Genomic DNA, 22,614 nt, shown 5'->3' with positions numbered 1-22,614 from the left:
TTAAAATCACAGTGCTATCTAATAAGATATTCCAGATTCCTTCCTATATTAAGAGTAAAAATACAGCTTTTCCCTATTCCCCTCCCCCTCAGTTTCCCTGTATCAACTTGGACAATTTCATTCTGCCTATCTATAGTCAATGACAGTGTTTCAATAACTTATACACTGTTAATTTATGCAGTATCCAAGTTCTTCCTTCATTAAAAGTAAAAATGTTCACTTCATGCCTAGATTTGAAGAAAAATCTTAAACAAAATAAATTAGCATGGATTTTTTGGGCAGGGATTCTTCAATAATAAAATTATACCTCCATTTTTAACTTCAACCTCTCCACCCCACCCCACTAATAAACACCCACAAAAAAATATCAATCAATTATAAAAACACAGTGCTGCTCTTTTGTCAACCTCCAATTAATATCAACAAAACAGGCTTTTGGGGGAGGGGGGCTATATGCTAGATACACACTATTTTTCAACAGACCGGCAGAGATTTAGATTAAAGTGAAAGGTCTGCAAGCAAAGATATTAAATATCCACTTCAAAATAGATTTAAGACATTATAATTTTCAAACTCAACGTAAGAATCTTATTTTCCCAGGCTATTTGTGATGCTTTTGTGATATTTCACCTGCACATAAACAAAAATAGATTTCCACAAGCTCTGCATTACAAGCTGCTAAAATTCAAATCAATTGAGAATCATGGAATGGTCTATACAAACTTACCAGCTCCACAGATCCATAATGCTTTCTGCTGAACTCGCCACGTCTACAGCCCAAGTCTTCGGAGACAGAACTGGAACAGAAATGCTTCATCAGTAGACATAGTTAACTGGCCCTAAAGCTCCTGCAATACTCAGCTATCATTGACAAAAATCATTCCTGCTGAACAAGGTTTGCGGTGCATAAGCTCATCACTGCAGGGAACCCTCCTTACAACATGCACAACCTCTAGCAGCCATTGCAGTCTAGATTTCATATTACCCTGAAAGAGAATGAAATGCCTGAGCTTGATCGGAAGGAAAAACCATTATTAAATTAAATATTTAGTCATTATGTGATCAACTGAGAGTTCCAGGGTGGATGGTGATTATAAATTGCATTTGAGATCTCTGCCTAACCTAAGGGAAAAGAAACCCTGCAGTAAACTTAACGCATAGGACAGGACAGCCTACATGAGCTATATTTGCTGACACGTGGTATGCTGTAATTAACTTTCTTACAGGAGAATCTCTTTATTTGTCCTAAATACTCATAGAAAAGAAAAATACAATGATTTTACTGCTGAAGTTTTTTAAAAAACAATAATTAATGTATAGTTTCCTCCTCCACTAGGCTTTAATGACAAAAAATAAAATTCTCACTCAGAATAAATGGAAGTCTAGCCCCAAGTTAAATGTATGTGGGTGCAAACGTGCATTCAAACATAGTGATTTCATAGGTGTATAATGTATATCATCAATTTATGGGTTTGGTGTACCTAGAACAAGTGGCAAATACATTATTCTTTCTCAATACCTATAGTACACGTTGGCCCCACATATATAGTGGTGATATCCATGTTATAAATACACCTCCACCTTGATATAACGCTGTCCTCGGGAGCCAAAAAATCTTACCATGTTATAGGTGAAACCGCGTTATATTGAACTTGATTTGATCCGCCAGAGCGCGCAGCCCCCGCCCCCGGAGTGCTGCTTTACCGTGTTATATCCAAATTTGTGTTATATCAGGTGGCGTTATATCAGGGTAGAGGTGTACCATCTAAAAAAAGGCAAGGCTGTAATTTAGAATAAACCTTTGACTGCCTGACCTGCACTATCTACTAGTCAATCTCCCCAGCACTTTTCCTGACAACCCAAGCTTACCACTAGCTTCCAACAGTCACTACAATTATATAGATTTCTTCAACTTGCTAAAAAAATATTTTCCTCAAAAAATTGCTTTGATGTAACATGGGCAACCGTCAGTCACAGACCAAGAACAGATATCCTGTTAGATATCTTTGGAAACATCAATGGTAGAAACTGCAGCTTTAACTGTATGGAAGGAGAATTGCTTAGCTTTCAGTAAGACTCAGAGCACTTGCTTCAGCCCTACAAAACCCAAAGGTACCAACATTTAAAATTACAATTTTTAATATAGAAAAGCTATTTTTGGTTGTATTTACAGATATTTAAAATGCCTTAGTTATTCTTTTCTTTTGACTTCTGTGTGGTTGGAGTCAAGGCAGCATAAATTTAGGTGGAAAAATACAAATGAAACAGCTGTAATAAAAATTTTAAAACTTGGCAAAATAATTCTAAAATACTCTCTCTCAAATATAAGGATTATACAGAAAATACAATGAAGTGTTACTGGTACTCATTTGAGATGACCCACATTACACAAGTATCTAAGCTGCTGATGGGTAGAGTTGCCATCCCAAAGTCATGCTAACACAACCTTCACATTACACCACTCCATCATCTAGTCTATATCTATTCATCCACCACCTACTTATATAAATCACACACCCACACACCAGACAGAAAAAAAACACTATATTCTTTAGTGAAGTATGGAAAACTGGATAAGAGAACTGAGTTCTGTCTGTTACAGCTGCCTCCCTGCTGCATTCCTTTTTTTGTTTTCCTTTCTGTGTGGCCGCCCCTCCCGGCCATGGGGCTAGCAAGAGTCATAGCCTGGCCCTGCTCAGTGGAATGGCCTTTGCAGACTAACCGGAGCCATTGCTCTGCTCAGGTGGGGGTGGGCCCCTGCCTCCTTTGTTCAGACCTGGGCTCGGTGTAGGGGGCACTGCCCAAGAATGCAAGACCTTATATGGCCACATAGCTGAGCATGTAAGTCATACCTGTGACTTAGGACTAGCCCGGACATGTCTGTGCCCACCTGAAGACCTTTCCCTGTTTTCTCTCCTCCCCTCTAACAAGGGGGACCAATCAAAGTTACTGGCGGGAAACTGCCTAAGTCTGCCTATATAACCAGACATTTTCTAAGCAGACCTCGGGAAGGTCCTTACTTTGCCACCTGGTCTGATCAGCTAGGGGTCTTTGGGAGGCCCTCCCCCTGCTCTCGTTTGTTTTTGAGCGTACCCCCGTTTTTAAACTCCCCTCCCACGAACAACGAATTTTGCCTGGAGATCTCCTGATTATTTTGAACGAATTGAGTCCTCTCTGTCCCCTCTGATGCTGCTGCTGTGCCTGCCTCTGCTGTTGTCCTGGGGATTGGTAAGAACTCTCTCTTGCAGACCCTCCCTGTTCTAGCTGCTGACTTTTTCTTCCCCCAACGGACAGACCCAAGTTAACTCCTTGGTCTGCATCTGTAATCTGTTTCTGGTTCTACAGCTCCTTTGCTGCTAGAAATAAGCCTGTGCCTCCCTGAATTCTATCCTGGGCAGCTCACTTGCAGTTGCTCCACTGCTGCAGCCACACCCTTAAAGAACCACCCCCTAGTATAAGGTGCACTCATTAGGTTAAATTAGGTTTAGCATTATACTCTGTAAATTAGGCTTAGAGAATTGTTGCATTGTGTTTTGTTACTTGCTAATTTGTGTAGTCTTGGTTAAGTTAGATCATAGATAAGATTTTACTGTGTTTTGTATAATTGTGGTTAAGTCTGTCTTTCTACTGCAACCCCCCACCCCCAGCTTCTTTGTGTCCCTCTGACTCCTTACAGTCTGTCTGTTCTCTGTGTCTCTCTAAGTTTAAATCTCCCTCTGCTCCACCACGTACTCCTCTCCCCCCATCCCAATCTAGCATAAAACCCCATTGGTTACTTTTTCCTCTCTGATACACCTCACATTCTATATTTACACCACTGTGACACATTTTTACCTAAAATTGTTTGTTATTTAACATATTTCTCCATAACTGTTAGTTGGATATATGCTGCTGTGACTCACCTTTCTACATAGAAATTGTTAACTGCCTGTTACATTTATACCTCAGTGTTAATTGTTCACCAACTGTATTGTACCCCACTATTGAAACCCCCTATACTGTTCACCAAAAGAAACCCCTCCCCAATTGTCTACCTTAACAAACCCCACACCCCTCACTATTAAATTTTCCCTGTTTTTGCATTTTCTTAATAAAGTTTATTTTGCACCCCACCCGTGTGGTAATTGCTCCCCAAGATCCCATATACCTGCTGGCAGGGACAAGTTCTAGGGACATAATTCAGATCTTGGCTAGGATTTTCAAAAACACATACATCATGTTGGAAAGTGAGATTTACACACTTTTTAAATTTTACTACTTACCACACAAATGAATATAAACAGATTATCCCACATGTCATGATTATACTGTATTATATTACATATAACTAAGGCTTTAAAATAAATTACAGTAGATTCCACTTTATAGCAATACTTATAAAAGTAACTTCCAATTATGGCAATACACTGTCAGGAACCAATCCCATCCTATTATCAATGTTAATAGGATTCAGTTACTGGCCACTTGTTAGCAACTATTTTTTTTTTTTTTTTTTTTAAGAGGAGAGTTCCTATCTGTAATCAATGTCCTGGCTCTAAGAACACACAGCTCAACACTTCTGCTGCGTACCACAGCCTCCAAATGCTTGGACCTATCTTTCACCAATAAAGTTTGGGTTCTAGAGCCCCTATGTGTGCCCAGTGCTAGGCAAGTGCATGTAGCCAAAAAATTTGGTATCTCAAAGTCAACTGTTTGACCGATTCTGAAGAACAGCCCTAACATTTTACAGGAGCATAGAAGCAGCACAAACCAAGGCTGCAAGCATCAACACAATGGAAAGGAGGCAGACGTCGGTGAAACCCTGTAACTCTGGTTTCAACATAAGCTTGGCCAAAGTGCTTGACTCTCCAAACCAAAGTAGAAATGAAGCTAGTCAGCTAGCAGCAGAGCAGCGGAAGGAGTTCAACCCTTCAGATGGCTGGCTCATTCAATGGAAAGCCCTGCACACTGTCATTCAACATAAAGAGCATAGCGAGAAACAAGACACTGATCTTCTGGTGGCTACTGAATGGAGGATGGACATCTTACCCAGCATTCTAGAGACGTTCCAGCCATGTGACATCTTGAGTGCTGATGAACCTGGTCTCTTCTACTGGGCTTTCCCAACATAGGCTGTAGCATGATGAAAGAAGGGTTTGCAGGAGGGGGAAGAAAAAAGAATAAAGCTACGGACCACATTTCATTGGTGTGTTGTGCAAACATGGATGGAATGGAGAAATCCCATCTTACAGTGGTTGAAAAGAGCAAGTGGCCTCATTGTTTCCCAAGGACCACTCAAAGCTGCCATGATCTACCAAAGCTCCGCAAATGCCTGGATGCACATTTGTTGTTTGAAGAGTGGCTAAATTGCCCGGCTCATTCACTTAATGTAGAGCTATCACACATTCTGTTAAAATTCTTCCCTCCAAACACAAACTTAGCCACGCACCCAATGGACATGAGTGTCATTAAAAACTTCAATGGTCTCTACTGTGATAATCTTACTGCAAGCATCATCACATCTCTTGATGCTGACCCACACTTACAAGCATTGGATGTTGACAAAGAACAACTCTGATGTATTTCATCTTGTTAAGAAGTCATGGGCCATTGTTCTCCCCAAGACTGCTGCAAACCCTCCCTTTCTAAACCAGTTTTCAACAGCAACAGAAAGTGCTGACCTGGTGGACATCAATGTGCTGGCCAATGCATCAGTTCCGGAAACTCTAAAAGCACATGAATTTGAGGCCATTGTTGAATATGACAGTCATTTGCAGACGGAAGGTGAGCTCATTGATGAAGAATTTCTGGAGACAGTAGAGGCTGTGAAACACCTACAGGCTGCTGAGCCACAAGACAATAGTGCATTGGATGATGAACCTGAAGAGCCTTCGCTTATAGAACAGCTACATGCAGTGGACATTTTCCACAAGATATGATAGAATCATGGCTTTGAGAATTGCTATGAGCTGCATGCAAGACTGAGAAGGATTTACAAGTGGAAGTGGCCAACCATAAAAAGCAGACAGACAAATTTTATTCCTGAAAACTTTTATTTTACATTTTAAACAAAAAAAATGCTTTACTCTGTGTGATACATGAGGAGCACTAACTGTAAGTATGTACTGTTCACCTTACCAAGACATTATACTATAAATGTTTTGTATGTGTTCTTTGGTGCTTTTGAAAAAAAAATTGTTATAAAATTGTGTGGCATTAGTCTTTGTGACTCATAGGAAGACGAGATTTCTAAAGTTTGCTCAAAGCTTCACGCTATATAATGTATCCATTTCTGTGTGTCACCTTTGGTTTTTCTTCTTGAGAACATTGTATCAAACTAAAAGTTAATGAAAAATTTCACTTTGCAATGTATCCCACATATCTGTCTGAAGTACTTATGTGTGACACAGAGAAGTACTGTTATCCCCATTTTACCTGAGGCACAGATCAGTTTGCCCAAGATCACGGGAACTATGTGGTAGGGCAGGGAATTGAATCCAGGTCTTCTAAGTCCTAAGCTAGCTCCCTTACCTCTGCCATGCTGTATGGATATTGATCTCAAAGGCCTAAGGAGTTAAACGTGTTATAAACTCTTTTCACTGTCCAACATTAAACAGAGATAGATAGGTTTGGTGTTGGTTTTAAATAGTTTGGGGTTTACCCAAACCCCCAAAATCATTCAAATTAAAAATATATTGATTAAAACAAAAACCAAAAAAAAAAGAGAAAAAGAAAGAAGAAATTAAAACAAGCATTTATATTGAAACTGAGTGATTATGCAAAATAAATTTCAGACCTTACCAAAGTCTCTCTGCTTTTGGAGTCAAAGTATCAGACTCTCCCATTTTCAGAACAACTTTTCTCTGATGAAAAAAGGAAAAAGTTAATTTTACTCTCAGTCCTAATGTGAAGGAGATTCACTTGTCCTGTTCTTAAGAAACAGACTCAAGGTGGAGGAGAAACAGGACAGAAAAGGAAACACTAAACCACTGGTTAGTTACGAGTGGATGCTTTGGCTGGCAAGTCAACCATGACACCTGCTCTTTAAAGCTTGATTAGTTATGATCTGGTCAGGGCCACCATCTGGCTGGATCCTTAGACAAGAAAGTAATGATGAATGCAGCATAGCTGACTTCAGGATTTGACTAAAAGCCAAGAGAGTAAGATAGGACAGGAGGAAAGAAACAGTGGGGAAGAAAACAACACAGCAAGGGAAGGGAATACAATATAGGATCTTACAAGCTTTTGTAGTGCTGGTAATTAGCTATCTCCACTGGAGGTCTGAGGACTGGATGCCATGATAATCTGATGATTTTTCAGCCCTTACAGATGAAAACAACATTCCTTAAACAACAGCAAGGCCAACCAGCATTCGTCTCAGGAGGAAAGCCTTTTAGATGAGCCAAAATGAGTTGCAATGCTGGCAGATGAGCTGAGGGAAGATTGTTTCCCCTTCAAAATCTCTTTTTAAGAGCCACAGAAAGTAGTAAAAGTGGGTGGCATATTTTAGCCTCGTTATTTTGTCCAATTAAATCAATTTCCGTAAGCCAAAACTGGAAGTAGTAACTTTGTTCCAACATTTTCTTATTTACCAAGTATGATCTCCCCACAGTCGTTAATCAATAGGTCATTTTGTTTGGACAGACAGTTTTTCTGTCTGGTTTCCTTGCACCTATTATACATTCACTGTCGTAAACAACTTAACCTATTTTTCATGGTTATTATAACATCTTGTGAACTTTCATATACCTTTTACAACCGAGTTTAGGGTATCTTTTCAGGTGCAGTATCAAAACGCCCAAATCAGCAGAACACTTTGTTCTGGGCCTTGTGCAACCATATAAGTAGACAGTTCCTGTCGCAAAGAGCTTATAATCTATTTACGACAAGAAATATAATGATTACTAACAGCAGGACAACAAGAGGGAGAAATTAGAAAGGGAGAGAGTAATTACGAGATCCTGCATCTATATAGGCTGCAACTGTCTGTCTCATGGGGCAGCAGCTCTGGCAATACCCAGAGTCCTTAGATTTCTTTGATCATGATAGGTAGAGTTTTAAGCCCGGGTATTGTATGGAGACTACAGAGGGTTAACAGGCAGCAGGTTTAAAACAAATAAAAGGAAGTATTTTTTCACACAACACGCTGTCAACCTGTGGAACTCCTTGCCAGAGGATGTTGTGAAGGCCAAGACTATAACAGGGTTCAAAAAAGAACTAGATAAATTAATGGAGAATAGGTCCATCAATGACTATTATCCGGGATGGGCAGAGATGGTGTCCCTAGCCTCTATTTGCCAGAAGCTGGGGATGGGCAACAGAGGATGGACACTTGATGATTACTTGTTATATTCATTCTCTCTGGGGCACCTTGCACTGGCCACTGTCAGAAGACAGGATACTGGGCTAGATGGACTTTTGGTCTGACCCAGTATGGCCGTTCCTATGTTCTTAGTGGTTTATCTCCTGCTGGCAAATTACAAGAACCAGATATTCATTCTGATTTTAATTTGCTCAGCACCTCTGATTCTGTGCCACCACCACCTTCTGGTCAACAACTGTGGACACTGACAGGGATGGTAGGAATAGTTTTTGAAGTGGCTCAGTTCTTTTCTTGTTGAGAGGATTCAGGCCCTGGTATTTGCTTTGTATTGGTTCTGGTATTTGCTCATCTACCCCAAGGGTGGTCTGGACCACAGTCTCTCCAATATGCAGAAGGCACTCATCTTTATGTTTGTTTCATTAGGTCCAGCTAGTGAGCTGCCTCTTAGTGTCTTGTTGAGATGAGAACTTGCAGAGGGTAAACTGACTGCACTTTAACCCAGATGAGACTGAGGTGATACTGTTGGTTTGGGAGAAGTGGTGATAATAGCTGCTCCCTCTATTATGAGAATTTGTCTGCCTTTTGTTATTCAGGTTTGTAAGGTGGGAGTCCCGATGGACCTGCAACTGTCAATCAAAGTTCAGGTAGTAGCAGTGGTCAAGATTACTTAAAATTTATGCTTGGCCAGGAGACTACATTGTCTTCTTTGGTACCTCTGATCGATCTAGAACTTTAGGTGCTCAACTTGGGAATCTATTTGCTGAGCACCATTTCTTACAGGGATTCTCTGATCTACATAGGATTTTCATTGGTCTTACAGAGAAATTAAAAGGTGTTGATTTTAATCTATATTCCTTAAAAAGAGTTGCCTAACAGACCACCTCTCTCTCTCCATCTAATACTTAAAGTCATTGAGACATCTGAGTTATGTAAGCTAACAGTTCCCTTGTTTAAAACAAACATGAGGAAGCTATAAGTTCTTAGGGAGGGGTACTAAGATATGGAATTTGCCTTCCATGTAACTCAAGAACCTAAATTAATTGTCCAATGGGACACAACATTGTTCTGGAAAGCTTTTTGGTGACATGGAATCAAAGTAAAGGAACAAATGGACCAATTCAAAAGATGTTTTTCTAGATCTGGACACCTATCTACTAGTAACCGAAGTAAGATTCCCCCACTCCAACATATTTCATTAAGGTTATGAAAGAAATTAGCAGATGACAACTCGATCAGTAGTTACCTTTGTCTGGATTGGATTTGATAGTCTGGAGACAAAAAACACTATAACCCATTACCAATCTCCTCAGGTAACCATCTTCCTTGCTGCTCTTCCTGATTATACCACTTTTCTGGACATGCTTAGAACATAAGAACGGCCATACTGGGTCAGACCAAAGGTCCATCTAACCCAGTATCCTGTCTACCGACAGTGGCCAATGCCAGGTGCCCCAAAGGAAGTGAACCTAACAGGTAATGATCAAGTGATTTATCTCCTGCCATCCATCTCCACCCTCTGACAAACAGAGGCAATCAACACCATTCCTTACCCATCCTGGCTAATAGCCATTAATGGACTTAACCTCCATGAATTTATCTAGTTCTCTTTAACCCCTGTTATAGTCCTAGCTTTCATATCTTACTCAGGCAAGGAGTTCCACAAGTTGACTGTGCGCTGTGTGAAGAAGAACTTCCTTTTATTTGTTTTAAACCTGCTGCCCATTAATTTCATTTGGTGGCCCCTACTTCTTGTATTATGGGAATAAGTAAATAACTTTTCCTTATCTACTTTCTCCACATCACTCACGATTTTATAAAAGCAGCAAAGAGTCTTGTGGCACCTTATAGACTAACAGACGTATTGGAGCATGAGCTTTCGTGGGTGAATAACCACTTCGTCGGATGCATAAAAGCTCATGCTCCAATACGTCTGTTAGTCTATAAGGTGCCACAGGACTCTTTGCTGCTTTTACAGATCCAGACTAACACAGCTACCCCTCTGATACTTGACATCATGATTTTATATACCTCTATCATATCCCCCCATTAGTCTCCTCTTTTCCAAGCTGAAAAGTCCTAGCCTCTTTAATCTCTCCTCATACGGGACCCGTTCCAAACCCCTAATCATTTTAGTCACCCTTCTCTGAACCTTTTCTAGTGCCAGTGTATCTTTTTTGAGATGAGGAGACCACATCTGTCCACAGTATTCAAGATTTGGGTGTACCATCGATTTACATAAGGGCAATAAGATATTCTCCGTCTTATTCTCTATCTCCTTTTTAATGATTCCTAACATCCTGTTTGCTTTTTTGACTGCCTCTGCACACTTCGTGGACGTCTTCAGAGAACTATTCACGATGACTTCAAGATCTCTTTCCTGATTAGCTGTAGCTAAATTAGCCCCCATCGTATTGTACTTATAGTTGGGGTTATTTTTTTCAAACGTGCATTACTTTACATTTATCCACATTACATTTCATTTGCCCAATCACTTAGTTTTGTGAGAGCTTTTTAAAAGTTCTTCACAGTCTGCTTTGGTCTTATCTTGAGCAGTTTAGTATCATCTGCAAACTTTGCCACCTCACTTTTTACCCCTTTCTCCAGAACATTTATGAATAAGTTGAATAGGATTGGTCCTAGGACTGATCCTTGGGGAATACCACTAGTTACCCCTCTCCATTCTGAGAATTTACCATTTATTCCTACCCGTTGTTCCCTGTCTTTTAACCAGTTCTCAATCCATGAAAGGACCTTCCCTTTTATCCCATGACAGCTTAATTTACGTAACAGCCTTTGGTGAGGGATCTTGTCAAAGGCTTTCTGGAAATCTAAGTACACTATGTCCACTGGATCCCCCTTGTCCATATGTTTGTTGACCCCTTCAAAGAACTCTAATTGATTAGTAAGACACTATTTCCCTTTACAGAAAGGATGTTGACTTTTGCCCAACAATTTATGTTTTTCTGTGTGTCTGACAATTTTATTCTTTACTATTGTTTCAACCTTTTTACAGTGCAAATATTTGTAATAAAAAATAATATAAAGTGAGCACTGTATATTTTATATTCTTTGTAATTTAAATCAATATACTTGAAAATGTAGAAAACATCCAAAATATTTAAATAAATGGTATTCTATTATTAACAGTGCAATTAAAACTGTGATTAATCGAGATTTTTTTTTTATCTTATGATTAATTTTTTGACAGTCCTACTTTTACTTCATAGGTCCATCCTTGGTGTCTGCATCAAATGGTTTTCTCTTTCTTTTTAGTGGAGGGATAAAAAGAGGGTTGTATAAGATTTGGAAAAATAAATTGCATAAACATGCTGGAATTTGGCTCCACATTAGAAAAGAATGCTTAATACAAGTTATTTTACTCTGAGTAGATTACCTTGCACACTTGAAGTGGACCCAATCTATTAGTATTTCTAAGTACTTTTCACTGTGACCTCTGAACTCCAAATAAATAGTTAATATAGTTATACTCAAAGGAGCCTCATCTTGCTCAGCCTCTGAACGTTTCCTCATATCTTTTTCTCCCTACATTCTTACACTTCTTTTAATTGGGTTTTGATGGAAGAATTTCTGCAAGCTGTGCATCATGCTGAAAATGCCTCTTTATGACTAAACCACTCTCTTCCCATCTTTTCATTGTCTGAACAGAAGAAAATGTGCAGATTTGGACTTCAGCACATTTTGCAGTACGAAGCATCCCTGAAGCCCTTAACCTCAAATTTACATTGCTTTCAGCCAGAAAAATGCATAGGGCAAAACCCTTTAGTTAGATCTAAGTTCTTAGACTATCGTGAAAGCACCAAAAGTACCCCAAAAAGTCAACTTTAAAAAAAAAATCAAAAGAACAAATCTTTCCTAGTCCTCCTCTGTCTACAATTAAAAGCTCCTGAACACATGTAGACCATCAAATGATGTGGAAATTCTAATCTTGTAAGAACAAATTCTTACAAAACCAAGAACCCAATGGTTTTATCTGGGTTACAACCATTGCAAGGAGACAAACAAAATTTCAAATAGTATTTTGGCACATTGAGGCCAAACCTAGAAACTGCTAAAGCACTAAAAACAGCTAAAAAACACCAACCTGAACTTTCCAAATAAACAAAAAGTTTGGTTTGAGTTGGAATCTGGAATAGAGAGTTTTATCTCAGTGGCTCAAAGAGCGCTCTCTGTGTTTTGTTTTTTCCTTTTTAGAAATGTAAGTAATTATGGAAATGCTGGCATTTTCTTTCTGCGCAACTTTTGCTCTCTGCAATAAATTTCTGTGGCTGGGTGTGCTAGTTGCCTTGGAAACCAATGTAGAAGCAATTCTGGTCGGATGGGATTTACCACTGTCAGTGTTGTGGGTGGAATTTTAAGTAAACAGTGGTCAAGATGGATTTGTGTTGTTGTCCTGCTCTGAAATTCTAAGCGAGTTCCATTTTTGAGCAAGTGAAGAAACACAGTTAAGATGTTGCTTTAAAAGGAAAGAGAAAAAGTAGACTTATTGAGTCTTTCAAGTGCTGCTAGAGACATCAATCAGAACTGTTGACCTATGTCCAAAAGGTTGATAACATTAAAACAAGTTATATAGTGCTGCAAAGAGCATTACTGACCTGTTATACTCTTAGAAGAACAAGTTCTACCACTGACACTTGCCTATATACTGTCTGTCATGTTCCACCTGCTCAAAAAAGTGTACAGAGATAAATAAAAATTCAACACTTTCTAGGATTATTTATCTCAAAATCTCTGAAACAATAGAGGAAAAAGTCATCTTGTGAATCAACTCTCTGAAACTATCAGAGGGGTAGCCGTGTTAGTCTGGATCTTTGCTGCTTTCTCTGAAACTAGAACACTGTTAAACAACTTACCAGGAACAGTCAGCAAACCTATATTTTCAGTGCTGCTGAACACTACCAGGTACATCCAAATGATGCCAAGAGATGCATTTTCCAACAGCATCAAAGTGGTTAAACTAAAAACCCTATGCAGGGTGTGAATAATACCAAACAAATATTTTATGGGAAAGAAATCAACAAAGTAATAGTGCTCACTGGGAACTAGCTGTGATAGTGTTCAGCGAATTACATGCAAGTGCAAAATTATATGACAGCAAAACACCCAATGCAGTTTTGGGCTGCATAGAGAACACTGGTTCCAAGTGTTTAGCTGCTGACTGACACCAGTTCAGTGGTGTGACTTTCTTTAAATCATCATCAGGTAACATGTACTCCTTGAATAGTTCACCTGCAGCCCTGAAATATATTATTGTTGGCATGACTGATGGGTGATTATTAGATACCCATGTCTTTTAAAAGATAACTGCTAATGGCTCAGATATCTCCTCAGTCAGCTCCTTGAGTATTCTAGGATGCATTTCATCAGGCCCTGGTGACTTGAACACATCTAATTTGTCTAAATAATTTTTAACTTGTTCTTTCCCTATTTTAGCCTCTTCTAATCCTACCTCATTTTCACTGGTATTCACTATGTTAGATGTCCAATCACCACCAACTTTCCTGGAGGGGTTTTCCTGCCCAGGGAAATGGCTGCTTCCTCCCCTTTGTCAGGAGGTTTATTAGCATATCCACTGACACTGAAATGCTTGGAAGAAACCCCTCCTGCTGCCTTAAAGGGACAGAGTTAGTTTTGCAAAATGTTGTTCCTGCTGTACTTGTGAAAAGTAGGGCCTGGATTGGGGAACCCTTTGTTACCCCTCTCTGTCCCCAGGAGGTCAGTTGTGTGGTTCCTCCCCTCCAAGAGAACAGTTACACAGTTCCCTCTTAAAACTTGACCCACAGGTGAGGTGCCTGGGATTACAGATGCAGATCTAGCAAATTTCTCCTGGGCAAGCCTTCCCCTGTAATTAGTCAGGAGACATCCCTGTACTCCCCCACATTCCTCCTTAACTTCCTTCTCTGGGCCCCCCTCTAGGGCATACACCCCTGTGGTCCCTAGAGTGGAATCTGTCCCCTGTTCAGCTGTGGGCTCACAACTAACAGACAGAACAGACCCCATACTGGTAGGCATTGCACCCTCCTCCCTCTTTTGAATTGGGTTTGCCTCCAGTCACAGAGACCATGGAATCCACATCCACCACAGCAGTCTTTAGGACTCCATCACTTTTCTCTGGGCTTTCCTCTAGGACACATTTTTCTATGCATTTTAGTGTGAGTCCTGTTCCTTGCTTAACTGCAACTTCCTGGAAGCCAGCAACTTGGACAGTCTCCCTATCATCAGGCAAAACATTCCCATCCCGCCCTGAAGAAAAGCCTGCCTGTAGCCTTGGGTAAGAGTTGGCCTCAACCACACCCACCCAGTGCTCCACTTCTGTAGAAGAATTAAAGAGACACTCTCCCATTTCCCCAGCAGTTTCTGTAACTTTACTTTTTCCCCTCTGGAGCTTCAGCACACGATTCCTTCTTGCTGCTGCCAGACCTCAGGACAGCCTGAGCCACATTAAAAAAGTCTCAGAGTGGTAGCCATGGTTAGTCTGTATCAGCAAAAACAAAGAGGAATCCTTGTGGCACCTTAGAGACTAACAAATTTATTATAAGCACGAAAGCTTATGCCCAAATAAATTTGTTAGTTTCTAAGGTGCCACAAGGACTCCTCGTTGTTTTTATTTAAAAAGTTGTTACCCAAAAGAATTTGTGTAAGATTATGAGGAACCGCAGCCACACTTGATTCAACTTGCAAATCCTCAGTTTCCATGTGCACTTTAGCAAGTGGATGGACTAGATCACTGGTCCCCAACCTTTGTGTCTGGTGAGCACCAGACGAAGGACCACTGCAGCGGTGGAGCACCCGCCGAAATGCTGCCGAATTTCGGCGGCATTTTGGCGGCGACGCCTCTCGATGACGTCACTTGTCAACGGCAAGCAGCATCATCGAGAGGCATCCCTGCCGAAATTCGAGGGCGACGCCTCTCGATGACATCACTCGTCGACGGCAAGCGGCGTCATCGAGAGGCGGCCCTGCCGAAATGCTGCTGAAATTCGGCGGCATTTTGGCAGGTGCTCTCCCAGGGGCCAGGACACAGGCGCATTAAGATGCCCCCACGGGTGCCATAGCACCCGCGGGCACCGCACTGGGAACCCCTGGACTAGATGACTTCTTGGAGGTCCCTTCCAGCCCTACATTTCTATGATTTTATGTAGCTGATGGAAAGAGGTAACAGAGACAAGCAAATATGAAGGACACCCTTAAAGGTGAGTCATATTCTCTGAGCCTGAATGATCACTGCAAACACATCCCAAATAGTAAGTAGACGTTACAGTATCTCTCCATTCATTCCCTCCCAGAAACTAAAGGAACTCCTCTCTTGATCACGGAGCAAGCCACCTTCCGGTAAGTGTGAAGGGAGGAGAGCCTTTCCGTCAAATCATCCACACAGGGACTTTTATAAATGGGTAATAATTTATCTCTTCCTTCATCGCCAGAAAATGGTTTTGCTGATATTTCATTGGAGGGATACCACGTTTATTTTTCCTCCATGACTTCTAAACAAATTTGCTCAGTCTGCAAGTAAAAAATGTGTTATTTCTAACAGCCAGTGCTACAAACTGGATGACTGATCAGTAAGACATGCTGTACCCATTCTATATCTCTCACAGAAGCAGTACCCTGATCCAGATTGAGCTGGTACACAGAGATAAAGCATATTAGCACTTCTCTGAAACAGCTATCTTGTTCTTTAGAATCTCATCTTTCATTTAAAAAGCATTAACAAACAAAAAATTTAATCCTCTAGCAATTATGGATGCAAAGAAAACTTCAAAAATTTTAACTGTGTAACTGATGCAGAAACATCTATGCAAATCCGCAAAGAATAAAAACTCAGAGGTCTGAACTGCTCCATTCATCTCACAGAGAGGTCAACTCCCATACCTAAAGATGCTAATTTAAACACCAACATTGTTAATATTTTATTTCTTATGGACAGAGAGAATCACAAATCTGCACAATTTAATGAGAGTGACATCTCATTTTCATCCAACTGAACAATGTTTTGGAGATATTGCCAGATATTTATTTTCCACGGTCAAGCCCAAGGAGCTCAGCAGAGCTCATAGACACATTCAAGCCCCAACAACTAGGAACCAAGCAGAGTTCAGAAAGCACAGTTATATCTGCACAGTCTACTCTGAGTAGTGTCCCATTTTGGTGATTCACATAGACAAAGCTAATTTTGTGGGTGGAATCTGGAAGAGTACCAACACCTTCCCCCCGCAATTTGATCCCTATCCAAAGGGTGTTTTACAGGGGTACTTACAGTGCAGTTAAGGTATCCATCACTGCCCCCCTTCACGTAAAGTTTCCACAGTTGTAAATTAGTTAGAAATTCTGTTGATGCACAAACCAATATAAAGCTAGTACAGTATTCCATAGGGATATATGCTCTGTATTGCTAAAGAATAATGGAGTTTGAGTTTTACTGAACTCAGTGCTCTGGAAGGGCATGAGATGCCACTGGGCAACCTTAAATAACTTCATTAACACAGAGTTGTCAGTTAACGGTCAGTAAGGTAAGCACCTATATGACTCTGAATATACTCAGAAAACAGATCTGTGAGAAAGAAGATGCTTATTTTTATATGAAGCATAGTGATTTTTCAATCTGGAAGCACACTTTAAAAGGCTATAGGGAGGTCTCTGATGAGAGAGGAGTCAACAAATCAGCCTTTTCAAAATTAATAAAACATAGCCTCGATAGATCACTCTGCATATCACATAATAGCCATATGTTCAAAATCTAAACTGGACCGTTGGGTTAAAAAGTTAAAAGAGTTTGGTGATTTGTCATTTCCGGGGCTGCAATTTACAGAATAAAAGGTGCATATACATTAAGCTATTGACTCTTTTTTAGACCACCCAAGAAGCAGTAAAAGAATGACTTCTCATAAAGCGCTTGAGTCTTCATTACATACAGAACATTTTGAGTGGACTATACACATGTGCCAAAGCACATTTACTGGGTTTTGCAGTAATACAGCAAGCTTTTTTCCCCCCACTCAGTATATACTGATAATGAAGGCTGGAATAACTAATATAGTCGAACAATAAAACAATTGTCCAATATATTTTAGAAATATTTCCAAACAAAAATTGAATAGTTACACAACTTTCCCTACTAAAGAAAAAAACAGAGCCACAAACCTCACTAACACTTTTTTGTCTCTTCTTCTTATCAGTTTTATTTTCCTTTATTTTCAAGTGGATCCCAAATAACAAAATTTTTAAAAAGCTAAAATCTGAACAATCATGTAAGGCAGGCTCTAACACACCCACCACATAATGGCCCCAAAAGACAAACTAAAGAAATACAAGTATTCCATTGGATACTTGGAAATACAAGTATTCCATTACATACAATGCCCCCAAATCCAAAAAATGATCTTTCAACCACAAGTCTTCCTTAGTTCAGGGTATTTAAAAAAGAGTCTGAATGACAAGGAAGCTTTCACAGTGTAGTCACATCATCGAAGCAATAAAATATGTCAGTAAATATATTATATCTCCTCATGAAGAAAATTTTATTACATTTGTATATTTGTGAGATGGTGTCAATGCAATCAACTGCAGAGCAATGTGATACACTGCATTTAGCAAGCATCTTTCACAATCTCATCTGTACTCTATTCACAAATCCACTTGCTTCAGGATTACTCTAACATTCCAAACCTCTGAGCAGCTTAAAACAGCTGCCATCTTAAAAAGCTATCACAATAGTTCTCTATTTCACAAATATGTAATTTCCTTCCAAATATATACTTGTCTACAGTACACCACAGACAATATACAATCATACACAAAGTGTAAGGTCACATGCCTCACAATCCATCATGACTAGTAAACAAGAGCTTATACCACTGGACAAGAGAAATTCTAGGTTTTCAGTGAGGCATGATGCGATTGCTTCTAGCACTGACAAGTCCAAGAAGTAGAACTTTGAAGTCATGATGAGTTTATGACAAGGCATTTTATGAGTGCCAAGGATAAATCATCTCTGGCAGGAATGACATATTCCCTGGAGCCACCTTCCCTCTGGAAATGTCCCATCCTCCCCTCAAGGTGCTCATACAGCTGGCCTCTGGCTAGTACGTTTCTGATCATATATATTTAATTAATGTGTTGTTTAGGTCATAAAGGCCATTTCAAAATCCACACTTTCAAAGCAAGGGAATGTGGATCTCTCTAGTGTCTGTGAGGGACAGGCACCCCATCACTTCCTAGTTTCATTGAGTTTAAGGCCAGAAGGGACCATTAGACATCTAGTTTGACCTCCTGTATGCCACATGCCATTATTTTTCACCTGGATACCACTATATTAAGCCCAAACACTTTAGTCAGAGTCAGACTAAAACATTTCAATCCTCAGGTGACTAAATTGTGTGCCAGTAGGACAGAACAGGGAGACACTAAGATACCATGAATGCCCAAGGCCCCTACAATCGCAGAGAATCAGTTAGGAGAGATATGCCCAGATCTTGGCAGGTAAACCACACCCCATGCTGCAAACAAAGGCAAAAAGCCACCAAAGTCCCAGCTAATAGGGGGAAAATTCTGTTAGATTTTCTATAGAAGTGGTATTTCCACTACCACCACCACAATGGTTTCCCCCCAAAGAGCAAACATAGTGAGGGAATCAGGAGGAACTCCAATAAGTGCCAACAAATAATAAACCGAACCTGTATACCCATGGATTTTCATAGTCTAGCTGTGTGCACAAGAACATGCTCATATTACTATTAACTGTCCTTATTCCTCCCCCCTTTATTTGATTCACCGACCCATTCCATCTTCCTTAGACATAGGCCTAGTCTACGTTAGAAAAGTGGTGCTACTTTAACTAAGTTGCTTTCAAAACAGTCTAGTCAAACTGGTGCAAATTCCTGCATAAATACATTTACCCTGGATTAACCCTCACTTCAATCAGTTTAGTTTAATTTGATAATTTAAAAATTATGTAAACTGGTGAACTTTTTCTGATATAGCAAAACTCTAAGATTGTAAATCTAAGACAGGAACACTGTGTTGTTGGGGGGTTGTCTTTTTGGGGGAGAAGAAAGAGAGAGTACTGTATCTGTGTAATCATAGCTCTATAACCTGCATCCTTCACTGGCCTTCCCTTTCTAGGTGTATGTTAAATCTACATTTGTAAGCCCTTCAGAGTATAGACACATCTTCTAAGTGTTTAACGGAGGAAACAGCTATAGTTACAGGCACTATAAAATATATAATTTTGCAGTAGGAACACACTGGCATATTCTAGAGCTTTCCACGGTGACTGCTTAATATTTTTACAATTTTTTTTCTGTTTCATTCATTCTCATTTTCAAATCATTGCCCACTTCTCAAACACAGACACTTGCCCCTGACCAGTTAATACATACCCCATCTGTAACCAGCTCCAATCCCACCAGGCCAAATTTCAGAATCCCCCTTGCTGTGCAGCAGCAGGACTCCACCTTACTACAGCAGTCCAACATGACCCCTTGATTTTTAACCCTCTTTCATAAACTTGTTCCACGCAACAACAGCTTCTGTTACACACACACACCAACCCACCCCCGCCGGCCCAAGCAACCCCCACAGCCTCCCAGCGGTCCCCCGGAAGGAGAGAGAGAAGAGGGCCCACAGCTCCCGCCTCTGCTCAAGGCGGGAAGAGCGCGAGCCCCTTCAGTATAGTAACGCCCACACCCTCCTGCCGCGGGGAGCCCAGCGTTGTGGCCACGCCCCGAGCGCACCGGCTCACTTACCGATGGGCGATGCTGAGGAATCGAGTGGAAGCGTCCTGGGCGCTATACAGCTCCATAGGAGTTTCGCGCCGCTCATGCCTCCGGCTCCACCGTCAGGAACTGGTTCTCCCGCCGGGAGTGGTGACCGACAGCGGCTCAGCTCAGAGAACATTCCGCTCCCCGGGCGGTAGGACCCGACCCTGAATCTCCCTCCACCCCCCAACGCATCAATCACTGCTCGCCAAACCACCCACGAGCATGCTCCGCCCGCGCGGTTCCCACAGACACCCCCCCTCCAGCGGTGCATAGTGGGATCTGTAGTTCTGAGGCCGAAACAGCCTGAGGGGCGCTTCCAGATGTGGCCCTGGGTTCCTAGGGTGAGAGTGCAAACATGACTTACAAGGTCCCTGACGGACCACCTCCAAATCCCGCCCTGCTCTGGCAGTCTAACAAGATTCATCCGGCCGCTTCACTCCACAACAGTGTCCTGCACCCCTTTCATATAGTACATAGTATGTGACAATGAGGAACTCACAGAAATTACCCTGGTGGGAGGCTGAAAATAGCATGGGATCCCCTTCCCTGTGCAGCTGATTGGTGGATGCCGTGGTAAACCATTTAGCACAGAGGGTCACTTGTTTACAAACTACCATGAGCCCCGTTTCATTGCAGTTCAGTCTTCAACAAATTCCAGTTTACTCCAAACTACAACTCTTTTGAATAAGGTAACCAGCAAGGGCGGCTCTAGGAATCTGGCCGCCCCAAGCACGGCGGCACGCCACAGGGGACACGCTGCTGGTCACCGGTCCCGCGGCTCCGGGGGACCTCTTGCAGACGTGCCTGAGGAGGGTCTGCTGGTCCCACAGCTCCGGTGGAGCTTCCGCAGTCATGCCTGCGGGAGGTCCACCGGAGCCGCGGGACCAGGGGACCCTCCACAGTCATGTCTGCGGGAGGTCCGCTGGTCCCACGACTCCGTGGACCTCCCGCAGGCATGACTGCGGAAGGTCCGCCGGAGCCGCCCTGCCGGCAAAATGCTGCCCCAAGTGCGCGCTTGGTGCGCTGGGGTCTGGAGCCGGCCCTGGTGACCAGACAGCAAGTGTGAAAAATTGGGACAGGGACAAGGGGGTAATAGGAGCCCATTAAGAAAAAAAAAATCTGGACTGTCCCTATAAAATCGGGACTTCTGGTCATCATACTTTTGAACTCTGCCATACACAGGCGACAACTTTTAAAACTGTCAAGGGATGCTCGGCCCCAGGCCTTGCCCCCACTCCACCGCTTTCCCCAAGGCCCCACACCCGCCTCGCCTCTTCCTGCCCAGTTCCACCCCTTTCCGAAGCATGACGCGTCCCCGTTCCTTCCCCCCTCCCTGCATGCTCAGAAACAGTTGTTTGCAGCAGGAACCGCCAGAAGATGCTGATCCGTGGGGTCTACTGGTAGACAGGAGGTGTGGGGAGAGCTAATAGGGAGTCTGACGGTGGGTGCTCTGCACAGAGTCAGCGCCTCACTGTTCCACTCCTTACAGGTGCAGTAGCCATACACAGATACTCCAGTTTTACCACATAGACTAGTGCAAGCATAGGCACTGACTCCATGGGTACTCTGAGGCTGAAGCACCCACAGGGAAAAATTGCTCTGCACCCACCAGCAGCTCCCCGTCCTGCCCCCCCACCCCAGATCACCTCCGCCTCCTCCCCCGAGTGTGCCGCATGCCCACTTTTTCCCCCCAGCTCCCAGCACTTGCGCCACGAAACAGCTGTTTCGCACAGCAATCACTGGGAGGGAGGGAGGAAGAGGGAGAACACAGTGCTGGGGAAGAGGCAGGGCCAGGGCAGAGATTTGGGGAAGAGGTCCAATAGGGGCAGGGAGGGGGCGGAGTTGGGGCGGGGACAATATTTCCGTTAATAAATCAAAATTTCCAGATAGGCAAAGTTAGAAAAATGTCTAGTTGGCAGCCTCTATGCAATGAGAGGAAGAAAATCTTGAGCCCCTTTCCCACTGACATATTTATTCTCAGAAACTCAGAGTATAAGGGTCATGTTTATAAGCACAGGATAGGAGCATCTGCATAGAAATGTAAATGTGCTACTCAACATCCAAAAGCGCATATGGTCACAAAGTTCTCCTCCTTGGCATCATTTTGGCTTCTAACCAGGAATAACTTGGTGGCCAGGAAGCAGAACTCTCAGAAGGTAAGCCTGTATGGTTCCTGGCCACTCTCCTATTCATTACTTTTCACCACATACTTAAACATGCATCATTTGGCACTTGTACTGTGTAGGGTCAAAGTCCCAAATTTTAAAATAGTTTAATATAGTAATAATTGTGGGAGCAATCCCCCTTTGATAACCCTTCTGTCATAATTTTCCTCACCATACAGGAATCAAGTGTACTGACACACTCCACTGAGTCTCCAGCACTGTGCAGAATAGCATTTCTAACAGTGCCTTCAAACTGCATGATCTGCCAATGCCACAGAAGTGTAGAATATTGTGATAGCAGTGGGTTATCTATGAAATACCCTAAATTTCTGGTATGATGCAAGGATCCCCACCACCTGTTTCTTGACTA

The 22,614-nt window shown here is 41.9% G+C and overlaps 1 protein-coding gene across 8 annotated transcripts in view; it reads right to left on the bottom strand.

Annotated features, from left to right (window-relative positions):
- The window catches only part of GARNL3 (GTPase activating Rap/RanGAP domain like 3), a 153,868-nt gene extending 133,408 nt beyond the window's left edge, over nucleotides 1-20,460 (bottom strand). For 2 of the 8 annotated variants that reach the window (XM_039506416.1, XM_039506410.1), the window contains exons 1-3: nucleotides 19,699-19,907; nucleotides 6,781-6,842; nucleotides 728-797 (exon numbers count right to left, since the gene is read on the bottom strand). In XM_039506416.1, the coding sequence (XP_039362350.1) occupies nucleotides 728-797; nucleotides 6,781-6,842; nucleotides 19,699-19,794 (228 nt within the window). In that variant the 5' untranslated portion in view covers nucleotides 19,795-19,907. Of the gene's footprint in view, nucleotides 1-727; nucleotides 798-6,780; nucleotides 6,843-19,698; nucleotides 19,908-20,064; nucleotides 20,252-20,443 lie in introns of those variants that run through there. The other 6 variants (XM_039506409.1, XM_039506414.1, XM_039506413.1 and 3 more) reach the window with 5 other exon arrangements.
- Between the last annotated feature and the right edge of the window lie 2,154 nt (nucleotides 20,461-22,614).

Source organism: Mauremys reevesii, linkage group 19, assembly GCF_016161935.1.
Source record: "Mauremys reevesii isolate NIE-2019 linkage group 19, ASM1616193v1, whole genome shotgun sequence".
Classification (NCBI taxonomy): Eukaryota; Metazoa; Chordata; order Testudines; family Geoemydidae; genus Mauremys; species Mauremys reevesii.
The sequence above is the reverse complement of the archived record's forward strand: the minus strand, read 5'-3'. Positions and strand labels throughout refer to the sequence as shown.